This window comes from Candida theae (assembly GCF_024610275.1).
Source record: "Candida theae strain CBS 12239 chromosome Unknown scaffold33, whole genome shotgun sequence".
Taxonomy (NCBI): Eukaryota; Fungi; Ascomycota; class Pichiomycetes; order Serinales; family Debaryomycetaceae; genus Lodderomyces; species Lodderomyces theae.
Window position 1 is genome coordinate 72,901 of NW_026261401.1, and position 24,713 is coordinate 97,613.

General features: G+C 40.6%; 13 protein-coding genes across 13 annotated transcripts; 9 read left to right on the forward strand and 4 right to left on the reverse strand. All coding sequences in view use genetic code 12, as the record gives it.

Moving 5' to 3' along the window:
• Positions 1 to 179: 179 nt before the first annotated feature.
• On the forward strand, positions 180 to 3,641 carry YCS4 (condensin subunit; the record flags this gene model as incomplete). The annotated part of the gene is made up of 1 exon (XM_051751094.1): positions 180 to 3,641. One exon carries the CDS (start codon positions 180 to 182, stop codon positions 3,639 to 3,641), a length of 3,462 nt encoding a protein of 1,153 aa, XP_051609666.1.
• A 527-nt stretch (positions 3,642 to 4,168) lies between these two features.
• Positions 4,169 to 5,983, forward strand: LPT1 (lysophospholipid acyltransferase; the record flags this gene model as incomplete). Its single annotated transcript, XM_051751095.1, has 2 exons — positions 4,169 to 4,232; positions 4,569 to 5,983. 2 exons carry the CDS (start codon positions 4,169 to 4,171, stop codon positions 5,981 to 5,983), a joined length of 1,479 nt encoding a protein of 492 aa, XP_051609667.1.
• Positions 5,984 to 6,378: 395 nt separating this feature from the next.
• Positions 6,379 to 7,545, forward strand: HEM15 (ferrochelatase; the record flags this gene model as incomplete). The annotated part of the gene is made up of 1 exon (XM_051751096.1): positions 6,379 to 7,545. One exon carries the CDS (start codon positions 6,379 to 6,381, stop codon positions 7,543 to 7,545), a length of 1,167 nt encoding a protein of 388 aa, XP_051609668.1.
• Positions 7,546 to 7,571: 26 nt separating this feature from the next.
• Positions 7,572 to 8,522, reverse strand: MED4 (Med4p; the record flags this gene model as incomplete). Its single annotated transcript, XM_051751097.1, has 1 exon — positions 7,572 to 8,522. The coding sequence occupies one exon, from the start codon at positions 8,520 to 8,522 to the stop codon at positions 7,572 to 7,574; it is 951 nt and encodes a 316-aa protein (XP_051609669.1).
• A 188-nt stretch (positions 8,523 to 8,710) lies between these two features.
• KGF57_001849 (uncharacterized protein) lies at positions 8,711 to 10,054 on the reverse strand (the record flags this gene model as incomplete). Its single annotated transcript, XM_051751098.1, has 1 exon — positions 8,711 to 10,054. The coding sequence occupies one exon, from the start codon at positions 10,052 to 10,054 to the stop codon at positions 8,711 to 8,713; it is 1,344 nt and encodes a 447-aa protein (XP_051609670.1).
• A 78-nt stretch (positions 10,055 to 10,132) lies between these two features.
• Positions 10,133 to 11,525, reverse strand: KGF57_001850 (serine/threonine protein kinase; the record flags this gene model as incomplete). The annotated part of the gene is made up of 2 exons (XM_051751100.1): positions 10,133 to 10,591; positions 10,947 to 11,525. 2 exons carry the CDS (start codon positions 11,523 to 11,525, stop codon positions 10,133 to 10,135), a joined length of 1,038 nt encoding a protein of 345 aa, XP_051609671.1.
• Positions 11,526 to 12,039: 514 nt separating this feature from the next.
• On the forward strand, positions 12,040 to 12,360 carry KGF57_001851 (uncharacterized protein; the record flags this gene model as incomplete). Its single annotated transcript, XM_051751101.1, has 1 exon — positions 12,040 to 12,360. The coding sequence occupies one exon, from the start codon at positions 12,040 to 12,042 to the stop codon at positions 12,358 to 12,360; it is 321 nt and encodes a 106-aa protein (XP_051609672.1).
• Positions 12,361 to 12,746: 386 nt separating this feature from the next.
• KGF57_001852 (uncharacterized protein) lies at positions 12,747 to 13,376 on the forward strand (the record flags this gene model as incomplete). Its single annotated transcript, XM_051751102.1, has 1 exon — positions 12,747 to 13,376. One exon carries the CDS (start codon positions 12,747 to 12,749, stop codon positions 13,374 to 13,376), a length of 630 nt encoding a protein of 209 aa, XP_051609673.1.
• A 276-nt stretch (positions 13,377 to 13,652) lies between these two features.
• On the forward strand, positions 13,653 to 18,530 carry SWR1 (chromatin-remodeling protein; the record flags this gene model as incomplete). Its single annotated transcript, XM_051751103.1, has 1 exon — positions 13,653 to 18,530. The coding sequence occupies one exon, from the start codon at positions 13,653 to 13,655 to the stop codon at positions 18,528 to 18,530; it is 4,878 nt and encodes a 1,625-aa protein (XP_051609674.1).
• Positions 18,531 to 19,107: 577 nt separating this feature from the next.
• KGF57_001854 (uncharacterized protein) lies at positions 19,108 to 20,835 on the forward strand (the record flags this gene model as incomplete). The annotated part of the gene is made up of 3 exons (XM_051751104.1): positions 19,108 to 19,466; positions 19,572 to 20,378; positions 20,682 to 20,835. The coding sequence occupies 3 exons, from the start codon at positions 19,108 to 19,110 to the stop codon at positions 20,833 to 20,835; spliced, it is 1,320 nt and encodes a 439-aa protein (XP_051609675.1).
• Positions 20,836 to 22,083: 1,248 nt separating this feature from the next.
• MEP1 (ammonium permease) lies at positions 22,084 to 23,655 on the forward strand (the record flags this gene model as incomplete). The annotated part of the gene is made up of 1 exon (XM_051751105.1): positions 22,084 to 23,655. The coding sequence occupies one exon, from the start codon at positions 22,084 to 22,086 to the stop codon at positions 23,653 to 23,655; it is 1,572 nt and encodes a 523-aa protein (XP_051609676.1).
• A 180-nt stretch (positions 23,656 to 23,835) lies between these two features.
• On the forward strand, positions 23,836 to 24,177 carry VMA10 (H(+)-transporting V1 sector ATPase subunit G; the record flags this gene model as incomplete). Its single annotated transcript, XM_051751106.1, has 1 exon — positions 23,836 to 24,177. The coding sequence occupies one exon, from the start codon at positions 23,836 to 23,838 to the stop codon at positions 24,175 to 24,177; it is 342 nt and encodes a 113-aa protein (XP_051609677.1).
• A 28-nt stretch (positions 24,178 to 24,205) lies between these two features.
• Positions 24,206 to 24,709, reverse strand: KGF57_001857 (MSC7; the record flags this gene model as incomplete). Its single annotated transcript, XM_051751107.1, has 1 exon — positions 24,206 to 24,709. The coding sequence occupies one exon, from the start codon at positions 24,707 to 24,709 to the stop codon at positions 24,206 to 24,208; it is 504 nt and encodes a 167-aa protein (XP_051609678.1).
• Positions 24,710 to 24,713: the final 4 nt, after the last annotated feature.

Below are 24,713 nucleotides of genomic sequence, written 5' to 3' on the forward strand. Positions count from 1 at the left end.
TGTGTAGTGGGCCTCTTACTTTGCTCAATGTATAATTTTCTTTTTGGTCTGACGTGATTTTGTGCACGTACCGCATTTTTAAATAAAAATATTTGTTTTGTTTACAGTTAGCTTTTCAACTCACGTACCCTTCCGCTTTTCATTTTGAACATCGACCGACCACCGCCACCGTGATTGCCATGGACTTCAATCTTTCCACATATGTAAACAACTTTGACATAGACAAGAACTACGAAGTTGAGTTTTCCAATGTCGATGCAAAGTTAGAGTCATTGATCGAATCATTAGCCCACAACCCAGACGCTCTTGCATCCAACGCAGACTTGTTTGATGATCTCGTTGAACTTACTCATGGGATTTTTACATTACAGCCGAAACAGCGGCAGCAAGTTGCATATCTCATTGTCTCTTCATTTAATGCCGTTGCCCAACAATTCGATCGTGTGATACAAGAGGACGATTTTCATGAGGTATTGCAAGAAGTGAAATCCACCATGGAGAGATACGGCTATTTGGTGTTTGTGTTGTTGAAACAGCTATCGAAGGAGGACTATCTGCAGTTGAGTACAACAAGATCTCAGAAATCGTTGTCGAAGGAGTTTCTTGCAAGGTGGAATTCGAATTGTACTGAAGTTGAAAACTGCTTGGTTGTGGTAAAAGCCATCCTAAACCTTAAACTAGAAAAGATTTTCGTAACCACGCCTGAACGCGATGCTTATGTTGAACTATTTACGCGGCCCATAATGAATCTAATGGAAAGTCCTGAAAGGATGAAAGTTGTTGGTTTAAGAATGGTGATTTTGGAAGACTTGTGCTTAGCAGTAACAAGACATGCTCATGGTCCATGTATTAGACATTCTATAACACAGAGTCTCACTTATTATGCTCATTTACCTCAGTACATGGCGATGTTGTTGAACATGTTGACTGACAAGTATGATCACACTCTCTTATCGGAGGAGGTTTTGAGAGAGATTGCTCAAACGAGCTTCAACTCCAATGATACCAATGGTCCAAAGGCTATAGCCGAATTTTTAGTCAAGCTTTCTGAATTAAATCCCATTCTGATTCTTCGTCAAATGACAAGCATATCACAGTTGTTGGCTAACACTAACCAAACTTTGAGATGCTCAGTTGTGGAGACCTGTGGAAACATTGTTGTGAGTATTCTCAAATCATTCGATAATGCCTTACAATCACAAGACGAAATCACAGACCACAATGAACAACAGGTGGACAAGTTGCTAAATTTGTTGGAGGAGCGATTTTTAGATCAGAATCCATTTGTGAGAACCAAAGCATTTCAAGCTTTGACAAAGGTTGCTGAATTGAAGATCAAACTAACCGCCCGAAGACAGAAAATGATGCAACTCGCAGTCAGGTCACTAGATGACAGGAGCACATTGGTGAGGCGAAACGCGATCAAGTTGATTGGAAAGCTCGTTATTAATCATCAATTCCAAGGTGTACATGGTACCCAATTGAGTCTTGTGTTTTGGAAAAAAGGATTAGAGGAGGCTGAAAGGGAATTGCTTCGTTATGTTCCCATTACTTCCCTGAAAAAGTCAGTAGATGATGATGATAAAGCTTCCTCTGTGGATGAAGAAGTTGGTGAACTTGCCAGTGACAACGAGAATGGTTCTGTTGCAGTTGAAAGCGTAAATCAAGAAGTTGAAAGATCTGAATCACACAGTGATGAAGAGGATTCGGATGTGCCGGAAAACAATATTGATATAAATCTGGATCTCCCGGATAGAACTGTTTTGGCACGAATCAAACTCAAATTTGACTTTTACAAGGACGCAGTTGACTTTATTAAAATGATCCATTCGAGCGTTGATGTGGTTTCCCGCTTGTTGTTTTCTAGGAATCGAAATGAAGCCATTGATGCAATGGATTTCTTAGTTCTCGTCGACGCTTACGGTATTGAAAATGCTCAATACGGTATCCGAAAGATGCTACATTTGGTCTGGATGAAGGGCTCCTCCGATGAGGGTAAATCTGTTGCATCTCATCTCATTGATTGCTACAAATCGTTGTTCATGTCAGCGCCCACTGGTACAATTGCCGAAAAGGCTGCATATGTAGCAGGAAATCTTATTGAGCTAACCGTTGGTGCTAGTCTTGCCGATTTGGCTTCCTTGGAAAAGTTGCTTTGTATGATGTACGAAGCAAAGTACATCAACAGTGATGTCGTCAAAGTATTATGGCATGTGTACAATGCGGACGTCGAAGATGTGCAACGTGTGAAAGAGAAAAGACGTGGTGCCATCAAAATTTTGGGCATGTTGGCGCTTGAAGATCCTAAAATCGCCAAACAAGGTTTCAACTCAATTTTGGAAATTGGATTGGGAGAAAAGGGTCATTCAGACTTGGTATTATGTCGTTATACATGTATTGCTTTACAGAGAGTGTTGTCCACTACAGAGAAAAGTTCAACACAGTCACAGCTACCTAATGCAGATCTCGCTATGGAGAGGCTCAAGAGTGTGCTTTTGAAAGTGTGTTATGATGGTGAATGGTTCCCCACAGCTGAACAAGCAATAAACACGATTTTCAGTATATCATCAGACCCAGTGTCGGTGTGTTCTGATATTCTACGAACCAAATCAACAGAAGTTTTCACACCATCTGTTGCCGAAAAGCTGAATTGTCATTCGCTCTCTCAGCTTCTTTTTATGGTAGGTCATATTGCTATGTCAACAGTTGTCTTTTTGGAAAACCTCGAAGCACAATTCAAAAAGAAAAAACACGCAGCAGAAGCAGCAGGCAAAAAAGATGAACACTCTAGTGAGACCGCCGAAGACAACGAGTTGGAGATGATTGGTGGTACTTCCGAAGATGACTTTGCCGATGCCGTTATTCACGTGAAAGAGAGAGAACTTTTGTACGCCGATAATTCGTTGTTGAAAGGTTTTGGAATTCTTGCGAGAAGGATATGCTCGCTGCCCAAGCAGTATAAAAACACAATGTTGCAACGTCAAGCTGTGTTGTGTTTGGTAAAACTCATGTGCGTATCGTCCTTGTATTGCGAAGAAAACTTACCTTTACTATTGAAGATTATGGAAGTATCGAAAGATCCAGTCATAAGATGCAATTGTGTTTTAGGATTGGGTGACCTTGCAGTTAGCTTTAATCGGTTGATTGACGAAAACACTGATTTTATATATCGAAGGTTAACTGACGAAGACATCATGGTTCAAAGAACCTGTTTAATGACGGTGACTTTTTTGATCTTGGCTGGTCAAGTAAAGGTAAAGGGGCAATTGTCGTCAATGGCCAAGTGTTTGGAGAACCCTGACCAAGGTATAAGCGACATGTGTCGTCTCTTTTTTGCTGAATTGGCAACCAAAGACAATGCTATCTACAATGGATTCGTCGATATATTCAGTGGGTTATCGTTCGACGAAACGTTGAGTAATGCCGAGTTCAAGCGAATTTTGAAGTTCTTGATAGGCTTTGTGGATAAGGAAAGACATCAAAAGCTGTTGTGTGAGAAGTTGTTGGTTAGATTGTCCAAGGCTAGAACCCAAAAAGAATGGACTGATATTGCATTTGCGTTAGACACATTTCCATACACAAGTGAAGCAATCGCTGCTGCCATCAAGGAAGGTTATCAAGTTGTGCAAGCAAAAGAGTAAGAATATGTAATCGAGGTTACTTTTCTATATATATGTAGCCACTTGGAACATGGTAGTATTTTTTTTTTTGACATCCAATCCATAGTATACTGTCTCCCCATGCGACACAAAAATGGTGGAACCCCAAAAAAAAAAAAAAAAAAAAAAAAAAAAAAAAAAAAAAAAAAAAAAAACAAAAAANTGACCCCTTCTAAACACGCCAAGTAAAAAGCCACCAAATTTTCCTTCACATTGCTCGCAGAAACGAAGATGTTTCGAGGGATGAAAATGATTTTGCACCAATTGTATTGTGTTGTGCATTGCACAACACAAACAAGTGGCTATTGTCTGCCGAGACAAATCAAAAGGGGGGGCGAAGTCAATACAGTGCATAAATATCCGGCAACAAAAAAAAAAAAAAAAAAAAAAAAAAAAAAAAAAAAACAAGAAAAAAGTCGCACAGCAAAGTTGGGGCGACATGTTGCTTGGTTCATTGGGAGGTAGTTTGAATTGAACGCAAGAAAGCAATTGAACTCGAAACCTGTGAAATGGTTACTCTCATTCAAAGACAAATCAATGACCTTCTGAATGCTGTGGGCCTAGATCCCGCAAGTTTGAAGGTACTATTATGTACATTGCTTTCCTTTCCGTTCGGCATCATCTTTAAACGAATCCCAGATCAACAGTACTTTTTCAAAAACGTGTACAATGTTTTGGTGTCATCATTCTATATCTTTGGTATATGTGACTTGAGATGGGGATTAGGAACGTTGTTGTTGTCTTCCCTCGGGTCCTACTTTATCACGAGGTACGTGAGATCACCAAAGATGCCTTGGATCAATTTCCTATTTTTAATGACAGCGATGGCCTACACTCACTTCCATCTTCAGTTCTTTGCTGTGTATGATCCCACAGTTATCGATATTTCAGGGGCCCAGATGATTCTAGTCTTGAAGTTGTCCGCGTTTGGGTGGAGTGTTTATGACGGAAAACAGCCCCAAGACACATTGAGTACTTACAATACGGCAAGGGCCATTCATGAGCACCCAAATTTGTTACCATTCATTGGGTACGTTTTCTTCTATGCCTCACTTTTGACTGGGCCAGCCTTTGATTACATGGATTACGATCGTTTTATTCATGCCACTCTATTTGATGACGTCCCCGAAGACAAAAGACCGGGCAAAACAAGAAAAAGGAAAATTCCAAGGAGTGGGCGTCAAGCATTCAAAAAATTATTGCAGGGTTTGTTTTGGGCGGTTCTTTTGTTCCAGGTGCCGAAAGTGGTCAGTACCGAGTTTGTGTTTTCGAAGCCATTTGTAAATGAGCACAACTTCCTTTACAGAATTTTTTACATGTGGCTTTTGGGGTTCTCATACAGGTTAAAGTATTATGCAATTTGGTTGATGGCAGAAGGTGCGTGCATTTTGTGTGGTATTGGGTACAATGGGTACGATGTGGAAACGAAGCAATTCAAGTGGGACAGAGTTCAAAACGTTGATCCTGTCGCTTTTGAGTTGGGTCAAAACGTCCATGCGTGTTTGGAAGCGTGGAATCAGAATACGAATAAGTGGCTAAAGCATTATGTGTATTTGAGGGTAGCTAAAAAGGGAAAGAAACCGGGGTTTAAGAGCACAGTTTTCACATTTGCGACGAGTGCTTTTTGGCATGGTACTAGACCTGGATATTATTTGACGTTCGTTGTTGGTGCTTTCTTGCAAACTGTGGGCAAGTATTACAGAAGAAACATTAGACCAAGATTTTTGGAGAGTGATGGTGTTACGCCTAAACCTACGAAAAGACTTTATGACTTTGTATCTTGGGTTACTACACAACTTGCGTTTGGATTTGTTGCTCAGCCATTTGTCATACTTGACTTCAAAAAGTCATTAAAGTGCTGGCAGACAGTTTATTACTGGTTGTTGTTTGTCATAGCTGCCTCATTTTTTATTTATAGAGGCCCACCAAGGAAATTCTTCACGATCAAAAAGCCTGGCGCTAAAGCGGCGTCTGTGGGTTTAAAGGCAAAATCTGACTCTGTGGACTCCAACTTAACAAAAGAAGAAAACGACTTGGTTAGTACTGCCGTTGAAAGTAGCCTAGAGAAGAACTACCATATGCCCACCTTGGGAGTTCCGTCTATTGATTATTTTGAAAAAGTAGACCGAAATGAAATTGATGAAGACTTGCATGCCTTGAAACTAGCTTGGGACTCGTTTAAAAGCCGCAAGTTTCTCGCTGATGACGATTTCGACGGCTTAAAAGATGCATATTCCAACTTTATCAAAGAGATAGAGGAGATATTTGATCGCAAGAGGGAAGAATTCACCAAACAAAAGGACAAGGCGGAGAAAATCGATTAATAGACTTTATTGCTGAACACTGCAGTCCTGACACACTGGTTTTGGCATAGTAACAGATTTTTACAACATTTAGTAGTTTTAGTTAAGAGATCATCTTTGATTTTTGGTCCCTCCCTCATTAATGTATCTGATGTTTTTATCCAGTTGACATCATCAACTTTGCATTCGAATCGAGGCCTCTTTTTGTTTCTGACAAATTGAAAAGTAACTTTTGTGTAAGCATTTGTTTTTTTTTTAGACAGTAGCAATTGAATGAGATTCCTTCCATTTAATGAGCATCATCCACACTCCATCCATTTCAACAACAACAACAACAACAACAACAACAACTTCTGTGAAAGAGGTCACTTTGGTTGAATTCGATATCCCTCCACTACATTACCCTTTGCGACGACATGCTCCAACCATCCCGCTCCTCTTCAAAATTGAGGAGTTCTTTGCGATGCTACTTCAGATTCAATTCCACCACCACTTCAGCAAAACCCCCAACGGGTGTTGTCTTTATGAATATGGGAGGACCATCTAAAACCAAAGAGACTTATGACTTTTTGCATCGTTTATTTCAAGACGGTGATTTAATACCTTTTGGTATATTTCAGAAACCATTGGCCCGGTTTATAGCATGGAGACGTACACCAACAATCGAGAAACATTATGACGAAATTGGAGGAGGCTCGCCTATTCGTAAGTGGTCAGAATACCAGTGTAAAAAAGTATGTGAGATTTTAGATCAAACGAATCCTGAAACGGCCCCGCATAAGCCGTACGTGGCGTTCAGGTATGCAAAACCGTTAACAGAAGAAACTTTGGAGGAAATGAAAAGAGATGGTGTTAAACGTGCTGTTGCTTTCTCTCAGTACCCACAATTCTCATACTCAACCACAGGCTCTTCCATCAATGAGCTTTACAGACAAACGATAAAGAACGATCCAGAGCGCACCATTGAATGGTCGGTTATAGACAGATGGCCACAACAACCTGGATTGGTAGAGGCATTTGCCAACAACATCAAAGAGAAATTGGCTGAGTTTCCACCAGAAATCAGAGATGAAGTCGTCATTCTCTTTTCAGCGCATTCATTGCCTATGGAAATTGTCAATTTGGGTGACTCATACCCTGCGGAGGTTGCTGCGACTGTGTACAAGGTAATGGAGTCTTTAAATTTCTCCAATCCATACCGTTTGGTTTGGCAATCACAAGTGGGACCGAAGCCATGGTTAGGTGGACAAACTTCCAAAATTATTGACAAGTTGGAGAAAAGGGACGACATTAAAGGTATTGTTTTGGTACCGATTGCTTTTACTTCGGACCACATTGAAACTCTCCACGAGTTGGATATTGAAATCATGGAAGATGCTGAAAATCCTGAAAAGATTAAAAGAGCAGAATCTATGAATGGTAACGAGGTATTTATTTCTGGTTTGGCCGACCTCGTCAAGGACCATTTGCAAAGTGGAAGAAAATATTCCAAACAATTAGAATTGGACTGTATTCTAGGGGGCGAAAAGGCATCAAATACATTTAAGCACCCAAGTGAGTTATTTGGTAAAAGTACATTGTAAATAGTTATACAAACGACAAAACTACATCAGTCAGAGTATTCGTCATTAGGATCAAACAAGTCCAAGTCGAGACCAACTTGCTCTTCTTCTGCGTCACTTACTCTTCGAGTTTGCTGGGGTTTCAGTTGCCTTTTCTCACGCGAATCGCCTTCACTTTTCTCATTGGATTCAGGTTCAACTATCTCTTCTTCCATGTCATCCGTTTTCTTGTGATGTCCCTCCAGTAGTTCGGCATTAACTATCTCATCCGCATGCAATGAGCTCATTGCCAACATACCACGCCTCAATGAATCTTCTGCCGGCCATATATAGTTGTTAGGATGTATTTGGAATGGCACATTCCCCACGGCAGCTGGAGCTTTGGTGAACTTCGCTAGTTTCATGGAATAGTTCAATATGCTCTCCACATCTACTGGCGATTCTATGCCCTCCAAATTTGCGTGTTCTCGATGAACACTAGGCAATTTCTTCAACTCGGCGCGTAACCCAACTAATGCTCTCAAGTTATCTTTCAATTTATTTTCAAGCTTTTTGTTGGTGTCTGAAAGATTGGCAATCTCTCGACTACGCTCTTTGTGTTTACTCAACTCGTGCACTTCCTTTTCAAGACTCGAATTAGTTTCAACTATTCTCTCGATATTGGAATAAAACTCATCCTCCTTATAATGTGAAATGCCATTGCTTAATGTGTCTAAAGCTGTTCGAAAATGGGAAATTTTTTGCACAATAGGAATTGCGTTAAATGCGTCAAGCTCTTCACTCGATCGTATGTTGTCGTCGGCGCTGTCTTGATGACTTGAATTGTATTTTGAAGGGTTTAAAGATGATGGAATGTATGCAGATGGTGTACTGGGTCTCGAGTTACTGTTTGGAGAGATCCTTGATTCCTGAGATAATTGATTCAACCGTGTTGAAGAGGTCGCTCTTGAGACAGGTCTAGATCGCAATGGGGAGTTTTCCTTATGATGGGTTAGCATCTTTGCCTATTCTTTTATGTTGTATGGGTCTTCTTTGATACAGCGATCAAGGTGTCAAACTTTCTTTTGATATTTTTTGTTTCTGTTCAAAATCGGAGAGATTTCTACAAGAAATTAGCCAGATTCTGCAATCCTTTTTTTTTTCTTTTCTTTTCTGCAAACTATTTACACCAAACTCTTTCCATATGTTATTGTAGGTGCTCTCTTGCCCTCTTTTGCCCTATGTAGATTTCGTTTACCTGTTGTGTCGATGCGGCTTCACTTCCATCTAATCTATTCGCATACGCCACCACTTGGTCCCTTGTTAGCAGATACAAACATTCATGTCGGTATTCATTCGATTGATATGTCAATGGTGGCACATTATTCTTCTCGTAACTGCCTTCAGTTATTGGCTCGAATTTGGAAAACTCATCACCGATTTTCATACAGCTTCCCCAAAGGAGTTCTAATCGGCAATTGTTTACAATAGAGCCACTTAAATGTGACATTGCGAGTTCTGCTGCGTTCCTTGATACAAACTTGACATATCCTTCTTGTAAATCACGCGATATCTTGCAGTAAATCAAGTCCCCAAAAGACAAAAACATAAGTGCAAGTTCATTCTCTGTAAACTTTGAAGACAACCCGCATATGTTGATATTAGTATTATTCTCATCTGTACTAGCTTCTAGTTCTGGCTGATTTTGTGCCAATGGTATTCTTTTGAGATCCGGTATTGAAGAATGAGAGCTTTGTTGAGTTGTTTCTGATCCGGCTGCAATACCGACCCTAATAGCTTTCGATCCCAACATGACACCTTGCATCTCCTTGAGAGCTTTTTCCATTACAGCTCCAGTGTAAAATTTAACAAACCCAAACCCCTTCCCGAGTTTCGACTCTTGATCGATTATAACTCTCGCCAGTTTGATTTGATTGGGGTATTTCAAATTGAACTTACTGTACAAGGCAGCGTCGGTAACATCCTGAGCCAAGTCGCCCACGAAAAGTGAAAATTCACCTGTTGATTGTCTACCGTTCCCTGTCCCTGCATTGCTGGAGATATTATTCTTTGAACTTGCCTGACTAAGTTTGAACTTTCGCTGCGTATTTGGTACCACTTGGCCGTTCCTCTGTAGAGCCCAATCGAGCGATTCCTGGTCTTCAAAAGTAACAAAGCAGTAAGACGGCTTCAGTGGATTGAGTCTATCTCGCATAATCTTGACAAACTTTGGTGGTGCAACCAAACTAGACCACATCAGATGAATAGAGTCTTCAGTCCAAGAAGGATCAAGGTCGCCCATCCACAATTGGTATCGGTTTTCATGTGATTTGGTGTTTGAATGCTGTTGATACAAGTTTTGTCTTGCTCTGTAAGAGCTGGAGCCCGGATTGCTATACGAGTCATATGAGTTATATTTTCTCTTGAAACCTCGATTATGACCGCCCGTTGATGCTTGTTGACCGTATGAATATGTACCACCTTGGCCCCTATTGGAGTGGTTTATGTTGTTATTGTGCCGACTGGGTGGGTACCTAGACAGGTGCAGCATACTGCTTTTTAGTGGTGTCAAAAAGAAGAATCGGAGGCAGAAGATGTAGAAACTTTTTTTTGATGCACACACAAATTCTCAATTTTGTGTGCCAACAATTTTGTCGCGGTAGAACTTTTCCAATTTCGATCTATTACGTACGACCCATGCACACTCAAAACAACCATCGATATCCACTCTTAGACGAGGGTTTGTCTCAAGCAAAGAGAGCAAAAACTCTTTTGCACTTTTTGAAACTAGTGCAAACTGTTTTCTAGCAAAATTCAACTGTCCTTGACGTGCTTGCAATAAAGTCTGCTCCTTCAGTTCAGAATAAAACGGTGATATACCAGTCAACAAAACATGTGTGACAATTCCTAGTGACCATGTGTCGCATTTATATCCATATGGCACCGCTGCTTTTCCTTTGTTGTCTATGTTGAAAACCTCGGGTGCACTGTACTCAATGGTTCCAACTGAGGTGCTGGTACGTGAGTACGTTAACTTTTTTGCTACACCAAAGTCGCAAATATATATGCGTGATTTTGGCAAGGGAAGCTGCAATAATATGTTATCTAGTTTCAAATCGCGATGGACAATCCGTAATTGTTTATGAAGAAACTGAAGGGCTTTCATTATTTGAAATACAATAAAGAGTGCCTCTTGCTCCCGTAATGCGCGAAGGCGGTTTCCCTTAACCAAATACGAAAATAGATCTCCACCGCAAACCAATTCTTGAAATAAGTAAGTAAACGAGTCAATTGTAATAGCATCATATATCCTGATGATGTTTGGCTAGTTGTGGAGTTCGTGTTAGTATTTGGTTGCAAAACAAAAAAAAAAAAAAAAAAAAAAAAAAAAAAAAAAAAAAAAAAAAAAAAAATTTAGTCACTCAAGAATCCGGGTTACTTACGTGTTGCACCCCTCGTAATAGATCATACTCGGAGTTATTGCTGCCGGGTCTCAACACTTTTACTGCATAAAGCTTGTGGTAATTGGTGGTTGACGATGCAACAAATACTGAACCAAATGATCCTGAGCCAATTAACGAGTCGCTGATATTCCAAGTTTCAATAGTGATGTTAGATTTGTCTTGTGTATCTTCTTCCCCCTCCAATGTTTCGTATGTAAAGACTCCAGCTGTTTTGAACTCAATAGTGTCACCATCCTTCAACATTCTCGTTTCTCCGTTGCGCATGTCTCTTCCGTTATGTAGCAATCCATTTCTTGAACTATCGTTCAAGTAAACCAAGGGTAAGGTGTCTGAATCAAACTGAACAGACCATACAGTCGCATGGTGTAACGAAATTGCTGGGTTGTCAATTCTCACATCGCAAGCCTTGCCACGGCCAATTTTTATAACTTCCAGAGCAAAAAGAGGAAGGGAATCAATGGGTTCAAATTTGGATTTCTTGGGCTTTTGACTCTTTGTGTAGGTTGTGACCTTGGTGTCGTTGAATGACTCAATTCTAAAGACTGCTATTATCTCCATTATACTGGTAAGGAAAAGAGAGATCACCTGGTTGGTAAAAATTTTTTGCAACACGATTTAAGAGTCAAAGAGCAAGACTTTTGGATGCGGTATATATAAACATGCAAGGTCTTGAAGGAGATACCAGTGGTAATTACAAAGATGCTTGGTTCGTAGTGACTATTAGGAAAGTCATAAGTAGACGCCATAAATTGGCTCTCCGAAAAGCTAAGAAAGCCAATGTGAACAGTAATAAATCAGTGAGGTAATGCATAATCGTATTGTTAAACTCAAGCTACCTCCTGAAAAGCCTATATTTGCCAACTCTTACTTTTCATTGCGCATGACATATAGACTACACTGTATTTGTGAGTGTGTTGTGTTAGTCAACCCAAAAGGGAGAAGCGAAGGAAGAAAAAAAAAAAAAAATCACTCTTCACAAAGGTTCACCTTCCAACAACTCACTAAGCAATACTTACCACTTACACAGACATCCCCTCATTCCTACTACTTCGAATACTCGACTCATACGGCAATGTTCTCTAGATTACTGAAAAGGATAACGACTCAAAGGTTTCAACACACTGCGACCAAACAAGCTTCTTCTGTACCTTTCAACAACAAATTCAACTTCAACTTAAATCCACCACCAGTACATGAATATTGGAATGCTTACAACTCGAGTGTCCTTTTTGCATTTGTGCCGGTGTTTTTGGGTATTGCGTATGCCGCTAAGTACATTGGTGTCAACTTAGAAGGAAATGCAGGTTTGTTGGAATTTGCCAATGCCGAGAATTCCCCAATAAAGTCCATAAAATTTGGTGAACCACAGCTAGCAAAAGTATCGGAAGATTAATTGATATGAATGGATGGGGCTTGAGTCCAAACGGAGAAGGCTGATGAACAAATTTTGTAATTTAGAGATGCGTTGTATAGTACAATTCTACAAATCAATGATGCACCTATCTAAAACTGAAGTAGCAGGTAGCTTTAGATGCACCTACACCGTGAGCATTTTGCGTTCTTTGCCGTCAAAAGGAGCCAAAACAGCAGTAGTTAAGTGTTCCTTTCTTTTAATGTAAGCATGACCTCTTTCGCGTTGAATCTCATTGGCTCAGACAATTCAAACACAAGAAAGAAAGAAAGAAAGAAAGAAAGAAAAAAAAACGAAAAGAAAAAAAAGAGTTGAGAGGAAGCTGTAAAACCACTACATCAATAGCAAATTATAAGCTACACTTCACAATGAGTTTTCGTCTAGGAGCAAGGTCGTGGGCACTTCGTCCATCAAACGTACTCTTAAAAGCTACGTCTACAAACTCCATCAAGCAATTGAACTTGATAAGGCAAAACTCAACCAAGGCAACAATATACGACCAAGTCACGGGCAAGACGATAGTGCTTACCGACCCTGAACACCCTGAATTGGCTGACTACAAAAACCCTCCTCCTGTCTTGGCCCAAAAGAAGGACCCCTATGTGAAATATGATGACCAGCAAAACAGAAGAAACTTGAACGATCCAGTAAACATTGATGAAGATCTTTACGACATCTGGTCTCCTGACTATTACGATTTTGTGTCCGACTCAACTGCATTGAAACATAACGGTATATTTTTCGGTCTACTCTTTGGAATTGCTGGTGTTGTTGCCTACTTCCAATTGAACCCAGAAAAGCCGGCTATGATTAGGTCATTTCCATATAATGGATTAGCTGATGCTTTAGGTGCGACATCAAAGGAAAACGCTTCCTTCTATCAAAATAAACCAGATCTTGATGCCGAAAAAGAATGTGGTGTTTTACCAGAGGAGTCGGACGTTGCTTCGAATAGAGACTCTTATGAAAAGAGCAATGCTTCTTTTATCAACGCTTAGGAGTAATGCTATGGAAGCTTGTTAATTGATAGGTATATGCTGTTTTCAAATACATAAATTATTCAATACTGCTGTAAGATTACCGTAGTTGGTTTATGAAAGTACTCATAATAATGTGTGTGTGTATATGTGTGTGTGTGTTTGTGTGTGTGTCCTTCATTAGTAAATTTCAATGGCTTCGCGTTTTATCAACCTTATTTCTTTTTTTCTTTTTTTCTGCTATCACTCCGTCTTTTTTTTGCCTCTTGAGTGAATATTGAAGCATCACCATAAATCATGACAGTAGAAGTAAGGCGAACGAGGACACTGGCCAGGATAAGCAATGGGAAGACAAATGCTCCAGTTTACAATGAGCGTCGAGCCGCCCTTTCGAAAAGAGCAAATCAAACCCCGGACGATAAAATCGACAATACCACCAATCTGCACAAGAGGCGAAAAGTTCAAGAACAGTCAAAGGAAGATAAACTTGCGAGTATCCTTTTTGATTTTGACCTTGCTGTCAATGAGCTATACCATCTTTCGGAGTATAAATCAATAATAAGTTGGGTTCCCACTGAATTTTCAAAAAACTTTAACAAATCAGTTCCCGAGTCATATTTGAGATTTACCGAAACTAATGGATACAACTTGAAATGGGATGAAGAAATTGAAAATGATGAAGAGTTGAAATCACTTCCGTTCAGATTTCAGAAGAAGAAACTTGCCGAAAGGGAAGCCTCGTTGACTTCAAAATTCCCCTTTCGAAAACAAACAATTGACAAGTATCAACAAAGGGAAAATGAAATTTTCAATAAGATCAACCAAGAAAGTTTGACTAATAATATCAAAACGAAACCCTCCAGCAAGTCAAAAGAGCCAGTTAAAAAGGATGTACACAAAATACGATCTCAAGTAAAGGCATCGAGGAAGCAGGACAACCCCCCACAAGTCTTTGAGGTAACGGAAGATGTGATTGATGTCTCAAATAATAGCGACAGTGGTCAGGGAATATTAAATGACGAGAGCAAAGATATGCATGTCTCACTTAACAAAAGGATAAAACGCATTTCTAGGAGCTTGCCAAAGCTTCTTATAACACATCCGTCTCATGTTCCTGGTTGGATCCCACAATCTGCAGATACGGACTTGCTGGCCGGCAAATCTAAACACGAGAGTAAGACGCTCAATTTCAAGCCTGAGGATGTGAGGATTGAACAAACACAAGATGAAGAAATTATCGCTTCAAATCTATCCACGAAACTACAATGCTTTTTGCAAAATTCTTATAGAACTCCAATTATTGATGAACTGAATGCTCCAGATTTCAAATTCACAAAAGAAGAGTTTGATACAGTAAATGCACAACAGAGAGAGATGTTCAAAACTATCTGGCATAAACTCAACATTGATAATACCTTAGAATTCAATGCCAACAAGATAGAACGAAGAAAAGTTATCATCCCTCCTATTTCAAATGTCAAGTTGAATGATCCATTCAGGAATACTTCCTCGGTGATTCCAAAGATGCAAGGTTCTAACAATGATTTGACCCACCAGGATTACTTGTTATCGCAAGGCATGGCATTTTCGCGCATTCATCATCAAATGAGACGACAGCATATTAATCGTGCTCGAAAAGTTGCATCTATAATCGACCAACATTTCAAAAAGAAAAGAGGTGAGAAAGAGCGACTTTTGAGGGAGCAAGAACAAAATTTGAAAAAGATGAGTAGAGTTGCTATGCAGGCAGTTAAAAAGAGATGGAATGATGCTTTCAAGGTGTACCTGATTATTCAAACGGCAAAGGAAGAAGAGCTCAAAAAGGTAAAGGGACGAGAGCATTTAAGTCAAATGTTGCAGCATTCAACTCAGCTTCTCGAAGCACAATTAACTTCGTCTAAAGAAGCAACTGCAGAGATTGAGAGTGATACATGCGGAGACGATGATGTGGATGTGGATGATACCGATGATTCAGACAATTTCTCGTCAAGCTCGGAGGATGAGGAGGAGGAGGAAGATGAGAACAAGAATAAGGCCGAGAATGGTTCTACTAGAGAAGATGATGCCGACATAAACCTATCTGTTGAAGAGTTGAGGAGAAAATATGCAAACATCGAAAGTTCTGTTGAACCGAGTTCTGAAGCTACATCAAATATGTCTAAGGAGAGAGAAGCGATGCTGGACACCGAAGAGGAAAGTTTCGACGAAACTGGTGGGTTGATGTCTTTATATGGGGAAGGTGAAGTAATACCAACACAAAATGGAGTATCAAAGGACCTGCAGATGTCTGATGATTATTTAAAAATAATCAGCGAGCTGGAATTCGACAAGAATCAACTTTTGGACTCTGACGAAAGCAGTCCTATTTCTGGATCAAGCTCCGAAAACGAGCTGTCAGAGGATTCTGGGAATGAAAAAGACTCCAATGCTGAGTCAAGCGAGCTGGAACTACCCAATGGAACGCCTTTGGCCAATTTGTATGCTACAAAAAGTGGAGATGCTGATGACGAGATTGACGAAGATGTCCAAAGTTTCAGCGAAGAAAGCGATGAGAATATGCTGGATTCTGAGAAGGAAACTGATGTTGCTGGCAGGAAAAACGCAAACGAGGACCGCGTGGATAAAGTTTCTACAAATGAAGAGGAGGAAGGTACAGAGATTGTAAATGGCTCAAGGGTCAGAGATGTTGAAGTACCTTCTTTACTCCGTGGAACACTCAGGCCCTACCAAAAACAAGGTCTTAACTGGTTAGCGAGCCTTTACAACAACAACACCAACGGTATATTGGCAGATGAGATGGGTTTGGGTAAAACTATCCAAACAATATCACTATTGGCTTATTTGGCCTGTCAGCATCACATCTGGGGACCCCACTTGATTATTGTCCCTACGTCAGTCATGCTAAATTGGGATATGGAATTCAAAAAGTTTGCTCCCGGGTTCAAAGTTTTGACATACTACGGATCACCACAGCAAAGAGCACAGAAAAGAAAGGGATGGAACAAACCGGATGCGTTCCACGTTTGCATCACCTCTTACCAATTAGTGGTGCAGGATCAGCAAGCTTTCAAAAGAAGGCGCTGGAGGTATATGATTTTAGATGAGGCGCACAACATTAAGAATTTTCGGTCGACCAGATGGAAAGCGTTACTCAATTTCAATACTGAGAACAGGTTGCTACTCACTGGTACTCCCTTGCAAAACAATTTGATTGAATTGTGGTCCTTATTGTACTTTTTGATGCCCTCTTCCAAAGCCAACTTGTCGATGCCCGAAGGATTTTCAAATTTGGAGGATTTTCAACAATGGTTTGGTAAACCCGTTGATAAGATTCTAGAGCAAACGACATTAGGCAATAACTCTGACTTGATTGATGAAAATGAAAAGGCAACGCTGAAAATGGATGAGGAAACAAAAAATACAGTGTCGAGATTACATCAGGTGTTGCGGCCGTACATTTTACGAAGATTGAAGAAGGATGTGGAAAAGCAAATGCCGGGAAAATATGAGCATATTGTTTACTGTCGACTTTCCAAAAGACAGAGATTCTTGTATGATGACTTTATGTCTCGTGCAAAGACAAAGGAAACATTGGCTTCAGGCAACTTTTTGTCCATCATCAACTGTTTGATGCAATTGAGAAAAGTTTGCAACCATCCAGATTTGTTTGAAGTGAGACCGATAGTGACATCTTTTTCCATGTCGAAGTCAGTTTCATCACCTTTCCAATACGTGAATGAATTAGTCAAGAAAATGACTGTCAATTCAAAGGAAATGGTTGACTTTAATGTACTCAATTTGAATATAACTAGCAATGATCGTCTAAATCATTTTGTGTCGGAGGCAACCTCACGATTGCAGTCACTGGCTCCAATACAAGGGCAAATTCAAGAGTTGGAGAGTTTAATCGCCAACGTGGAAAACACTTCCACAGATTTTGTTTCCTGTTTCCAAGAATTGAAGAGTCAGGAGCAAGTTGAGCTCAAGAATAAGCTTCTGCATGTTCTTTATCTCAACACATTAAGATGCGAAAGAAAGTCAATTTATGGCGACTCGTTACTTGACATCTTAACAATTAAGGACAAAAAGTTTAACCTGCCGCCATTTGACAAGCTAAGTTTGTCCATTGCTGAAAGAGCTAATGTCATGTCGGACGAGATTGAAAAATACTCCATAGTAACACCTGCAGCAGTTGCGTTGGATATGAAAGACCAGTTAATTCCTAAATCCATTCAGTACAAAGTGAAACCTGAAGTTATGAATGGCGCAATAACCAATCCTTTCCACCAGTCTCAAGTGAAATTGTCAATAGCTTTTCCTGATAAAACGTTGTTACAATTCGATTGTGGTAAGCTTCAGAAATTAGCCCAGTTGTTGAGAACACTAACTGCCGAAGGTCATCGTGCTCTAATCTTCACGCAAATGACAAAAGTGCTTGACATTTTGGAACAATTTTTGAATATTCATGGTTATCGGTACATGAGATTGGATGGTGCTACAAAAATCGAAGATAGGCAGTTATTGACAGAGAAGTTTAACCGTGACTCTAAGATCCCAGTATTCATCTTGTCAACTAGGTCAGGTGGATTGGGTATTAATTTAACGGGTGCGGATACGGTGATATTTTACGACTCAGATTGGAACCCAGCTATGGACAAGCAGTGTCAAGATCGATGCCATCGTATAGGGCAAGTTAGAGACGTTCATATTTACCGATTTGTATCTGAGTCCACAATTGAGTCCAACATCATCAAAAAGGCCAATCAAAAGCGGCAATTGGACAATGTTGTCATCCAAGAGGGTGAATTCACTACTGATTATCTAGGACAATTCTCTGTTCGCGATTTAGTGAATGATCCAAACATTTCAGAAAGCACAAAGGAGCTAGCCAATAGAACTATTGACTTTTCAGGTGACACGAAAATGACCAATGCATTTGCACAAGCAGAGGATGAAGAGGATAGAGTAGCAGCTGGAGCGGCTTTGAAGGAGGTTGCTGTTGATGATGAAGACTTTACGGATGAAACCAAGACGCAATCCAATGGCGCGACCAGTTCACCAGCGTTGAAAGGTTTAGATGTCGATGGGGAAATACCAGATGACGTCGACTTCGAAGAGGGTGTTGGTCACATTGATGAGTACATGTTGCGGTTTATCTCCGATGGCTATTACTAAACAATAAAGACATAGCTGTCTGTAGTATTGTATATATATATAGAGCTTTGTCAATCTGTACATAGTTGAATGGATGAACGGAGATCTGGTTTTCTGCATGTACAATCCTAAACCGGTATTTCGGTCATTGAAGTATATTGCCGCTGATATTTTCCCGATGCGGTAGCTAGAAGCTCCCCTTTCCCCCCCACAAAAAAAAAAAAAAAAGAAAACTTTTCTGACTCCTTCTGCTTTAAACTCTGCTGCATGGTTAAATGGAACATTTGTAGGTGTGCTCGAGTGGAGGGCCAGCCACTACGAGTCAAATATTGAACAAACTCATTAACTGATTTTGAATCTTTTCTAGACTCAGAGTTTCAACTAAACGTCTTTGATAACATTGATGTAACGTATTTCCGATTTGCTGCAAGAAAGTTTTCTTGTTTCTTTTTTCTTCCCTCTTTTAAGGTTTTTCAGTTCCGTGGAAATTATACCCTAAGCCAATTCTGAGTCATTAGTTAATGAAACTGAGCTAACACAACGTTATATATAGCCCCTTTACTTCCTGTGCAACTTTTTCCGTTCTGCTTTCAGTACTATGTCACCAACGGAACAGGACAATCACATTGATGGTGGTTTAGAACTAGAGGATAGTGAAACCCGCACACCAGCCGCATCAATCTCATCGAAAATGACATCAGACCAAATTCCACTGCATGGTGTGGCGGACGATGAAGGACGCGTTGAGTTCAAGGATCTGGAACATACTGCTGATTACAAAAACGAGGAGATATCTCTGAAATCGACGCACTCAACAGTACGACAGTTTTTAAGAAAAGAACTCATTGATGATTTCCATCCCAACTATTTTGTCTCCTTTTTGGGATGTGGAATCACGGGTAACATTTTTTATGGCTTCCCATACAAAGCCCGTTGGCTAGAGGTTTGTGGAATCATGTTCTTTTGCATCACAATCTTCTTCTTCGTTGTCACGAGTATCATGTGTGTTTTGAGTTGCTGGTTTCACCCGCGGCGAATGGCTCTTTACATCCATGACTATAGCCATTCGCTATATTTTGCAGTTTACTCAATGGGGTTCAGTACTATAATAAATGGAGTGAATTTGCTAACGCATGGACGGTATCCCATATTCTTGTGGGTTTTGTGGTGGATAGGTGTGGTTCTTGCCGTCATGAATACGGCAGTCATATTTTTCTTTTCTTTCTTGTCAAAATTCAGTGCCCATAGAATTGCCGATATCAATGCTAGTATATTCATGCCTGTTGTCTGTTGTTGTGTTATTTCATCGCCGGGGCATCTCATCGCTGCTGAGTTGGAGACACGCAATCAAAAAATTATCACCGAGCTCACATCATTGATGTTGTTTTTCATATCCATTATGCTTTTTCATGGAGTTGGTGCTGTCTTTATGGTTAGGTTGATTTTATGCAAAATACCAAGTACTTCACAGATTTTTACTCAGTTCTTACCGATTGGTTTTGTTGGTCAAAGCAGTTACAGTATAATGCTTTTTGGGAACAACATGTACAATTTTATCCCTGATGATGCTTTGGCAAAAGCATTCTTGGTCCCCTCGGCTTTGGCTGCATACCTATTACTAGCAGGAGGTTACATCTATTTGTTTATAGCAATTGCATCCTGCATGTCAAAAAGTTCCCCATTTGCTAAAAATCATGACCCAGAGTGGACAACAAAGAGGTTTGGATTGATAAAATGGAATAAAGGATGGTGGACAATGACTTTCCCGGTAGGAACTATGTCTCTTGCTAATAGTGAAGTGTCCAAGGGAGTTGCGGGCTATGATTTCTTGTTTTTCAAAGTCATGAGTGCAATAATAGGAGCGTCGTTGTTTATCATCTGTATTATAAACTTGATTGGGTTGAGTTATTGTATATGGGAGAGATTTCACAAGGCGTTCTTTATGCACGAATGCCGCATCGGTAAAATAAATCAAAAAGTATAGAGTTTATAGAAATAATGAGTAATGTGTTGAAATTGAGTGAAGCTGGCTTCCTCTCTATATGTGTCGGTGTAAAGGCGTTTTGATCTTACAGACCCCGCATGTTTAAGAAAGGTTCACGGGACACTTGCGAGAGCTAAATGAACTGTTCATCACCGATAGGGTACCAAGAAGAGAGTTGTTACTTTGAGAAAGTCCTTGTATGTCGACACTTCAAGAAGAGCTGTTGAAAAGGTCAACTTGAAATGGATTGACACTGCTTCTAAATTCGGTAAGGGTAGATTCCAAACTCCAGCTGAAAAGCACGCTTTCTTGGGTACTTTGAAGAAGGACTTGGAAAACTAATTTCGGAGAGATACTTCTTTTTTTTTTTAATTGAATAGCATGTGGTAGGTACATATTATTATTATTAAAGCAGTATGTTTCTGATTTTCAAAGTCTTGTAGTAGGCGTAGACTGTTTTGTTGGAAATTGTTGCAAAAAAAAACAAAAAACAGAAAAAAAGAAAAAAAGATGCAAAGTACTGTACTTGGCTGCTATACGGGAATACCCGGAAGGGTGTGTAAGAAGCATACGAGACTCTCAAAGTGGTCCGTCTGTCGTTAAAAGAGCCAAGTGCCGGGAACGGCCACCGCGACAAGTGTTCAGATGAAACGTGTGATGTGTAGCCCCTTATATATCTCGTTTGGGTGCTGTGTGTGTGTGTGTGTGTGCGTGTGTGTTGATTTGGTTGATACATTATATGGGTATATTGCAGTACCGCAATGTGATTGGCTCGATTAACTTATCAGTAATGTGTAGATAATGTATTACGTAATTTAATTTTGCTTAGCCGTTGTTAAATTTCTTTTTTTTTTTTTTTTAATTTTTGTTTTTTTTTTGTTTCTGAAATTGCCAGGTACGGTCTAGATAATGCACAAGCGTGGATAGACGTGAGGGTGAAGTATGCATCGTGAAGATGTGATTACCGAGGACAATAGGACCGGCTTAGAAAAGCTGGGGTATGGTCAAGTTGGTTGACAGTTCGTAGTAGCTTATGCTTTGCGGAAGAAGGGACAGGTTGCAAAAAGCGAACAAGAAAAAATTGCCATTGCAGTAACCGAGAAGGTCAAGTTGAGCATCTCTCTCAGCTCACAGACTTTAGCGAAGGAACCGTATCAGCGGGGGCCAGATACATAGTAGAGCTTCATACGTCGGTCCTCCTCATCGAACGCACCCTGGCCCTGGGTCGCTTCTAGAGCTACATATGGTACGATTGCAACGCCTGGATCTTAAAGACGCACATGGAAAATGGCAAAATAAAAAAAAAAAAATAAAATAAAACAAGAATTTAAGTTACACTAAAAATTAAGCAGAGCAGAGCAGAAAGACACACAAGTCATAATATATATAGTATACAGAAGTTATCGAATATCAAATTTCATTTAATCTTTAGACCTGGAAAATAAATAAAAAAACCAAAGTCATTACTTGCATACTTGTTCTTCTTCGATCGTCAACACAAGGGACCAATCATCTACCCACACTGTGTCTATTTATCCGACAAATAAAACCCTGCCCGTCCTTGTTCAAGCCACTTACTACACATTCACAATGAAGGACCAACTACTACAACTCGCAAAGAGAAAACTATACGATAACAAAAGCTACGATCCATCAGATGTGTTGGTGCTAACCATAGCTGCCTCAATAATCTGGCTCATGATACCGGGTCTCGCATTTCTATACTCGGGTCTATCACGAAGAAAAAACGCCTTGTCCATGATTTGGATCGTCGCCATGTCCAGTTTCGTTGGCATATTCCAGTGGTACTTTTGGGGGTACTCGTTAGCATTCAGCAAATCGAGCAATTCGTTCATTGGCAACCTTCAATATTTCGGATTCAAAGATCTAATCAGTAGCAGTTCCGAAGCTAGTGGTACTGTTTACTCACAGATCGCGTACGCGATGTTCCAGTTGCAGTTCTTGTTGGTCACGCTAGCGATCCTTGCGGGAGGATGTATTGGAGAAAGAGGCCGTTTCTTGCCGGCAATGGTATTCTTGTTTTGCTGGGCAACGATTGTTTACTGCCCCGTGGTGTACTGGGTATGGGGTGGTGGCTGGGCCTCCACCTTCAAATCTGGAGCTCTTGACTATGCCGGTGGTGGCCCTGTGGAGATTCTTTCTGGTGCTTCTGCTTTTGTATACTCTGCATTCTTGGGAAGGCGGAATGATAACCTACTTATCAACTACCGTCCACACAATATCAGTTTTGTTTACCTCGGGACGATCTTGTTGTACGTGGGGTGGCTATTTTTCAATGGGTTCTCGTGTGCCAATGCAAGTATCAAAGTGCCGTACTCCATGATGAACACACATTTGGCCGCCGGTTTTGGCGCTGTGAGTTGGTGCTTATTGGATTACCGGTTGGAGAATAAGTGGTCAATGGTTGCCGTTTGTTCGGGTTGCATTTCTGGTCTTGTTGCAGCCACGCCTAGCTCAGGCTGTATCCCTCTTTGGGCAAGTGTCATAGTGGGAGTTGTTGCTGGTGTCGTTTGTAACTTGTCGACAAAGATCAAGTACTTGTGTCGTGTTGATGATTCCTTGGACGTGTGGGCCGAGCACGGGGTTGCTGGAGTCATTGGTCTCATTTTTAATGCCATACTTGGGTCCAAGACAGTTATCGGATACGATGGAGCTACTGACCACGAGGGAGGCTGGATCGATCACAATTGGAAGCAGTTGTATATCCAGATTGCATACATCTTGGCATGCTTAGCCTACTCTGCCGCCGTGACTGCTGTTCTTTGTTTTGTTATTGACCATATTCCTGGCTTGCATTTGAGGTTGAAATACGAGGAGGAGGAAGTGGGAGTGGATGAGTCGCAAATTGGCGAGTTTGCTTACGACTATGTCGAAGTTAGGAGGGAGTTTTACCTGGGATTCAACGGTGAGACTGATGAGGTGGCAATGGATGAAACAAACTTGGGCGCTAGGCGCCACTCGGATGAGCGTAGTAATATTATCAATGGAGTTGCAAATTCGTCAACGACAAGTCTATCTAAGGACGAGAAAGCTAAGCACGAACAAAACAACAAGTCGAGTGCCGAGTCTGAGGATCATGAGGTGAGGTCATTCCGTCCAGAAGAGGAGACGAGTAGAGATAAAGTAAAAGAGGTACAGTAATAAAAAGTATAGATTCCGTTTGATTTGAAGTTGTAGGAGAGACTCTGTTGCGTCAGTCTAATTGTGCGCGACAATTTCCAATTTAAACCAACGCAAAAAAAAAAGAGATCCACAACGCAATAAGCTCCTCCAACAGCACCAGCAACAGCACCAGCACCAGCACCATACAGCTCTAACGCCATGTCTTCAGGAATACAGTCATTGTTGAAAACAGAGAAAGAAGCTGCCGAGATAGTCAACGAGGCTAGAAAATACAGAACCAGCAGATTGAAAACAGCCAAGCAAGACGCCCAACAAGAGATCGAAGACTACAAGAAGCAAAAGGAGGAGGAGTTACAGAAATTTGAAAAGGACCACGAGGGTGTAAACGACCAAATCAATAAGGAAGCCGAAGCTGAAATTGAAAAGGAATTGAAGAGCTTGAAAGAACAGTTTGAGAAGAAAAAGTCCGATGTGGTGAAGTTGTTGGTTGAAGCTACAATCTCGCCTAACCCTCAAGTACACATCAATGCTAATACATAAATACACACATAAAGTAGTAATACAAATGCTAACTCTTGGCCAAGTTTTTGAATGACTTCACTTTTGCCCAGAGACGTCCGTCGTAGCCGGCAATATTCAAGTTCTCTACAAACCGCCACGCCTTCTTATCGTCTGCGATAGGATAGTCAATGGGTGGCGGGATGGCCGTAGCAACGCCAAGCATCCGCAAAAAGGGCTTATCCAGAACCACCGACTTGGCATTGCATAGTCCGGTAAGACCCTCCTCTCCTCCAAACTTGCCATATCCAGACTTTTTCACCCCACCAAATGGTAGTTGGGCCACGTAATATGTAGCAAAGTCATTGATGGCAACGTTACCACTGTCTAGTCTATCGGCAAGATAACTCAATTGTGTGAAGTCGCGACCAAAGATGGAGTTTCCCAAGCCGTAGTCGGTGCTGTTTGCCAATTCAATGGCATCATCAATGTCTTTTGCCTTTATCATGGTCAAAATTGGACCAAACACTTCTTCATTGAAGATCCGCATTGTCGGGTCAACATCAATCAACATTGTG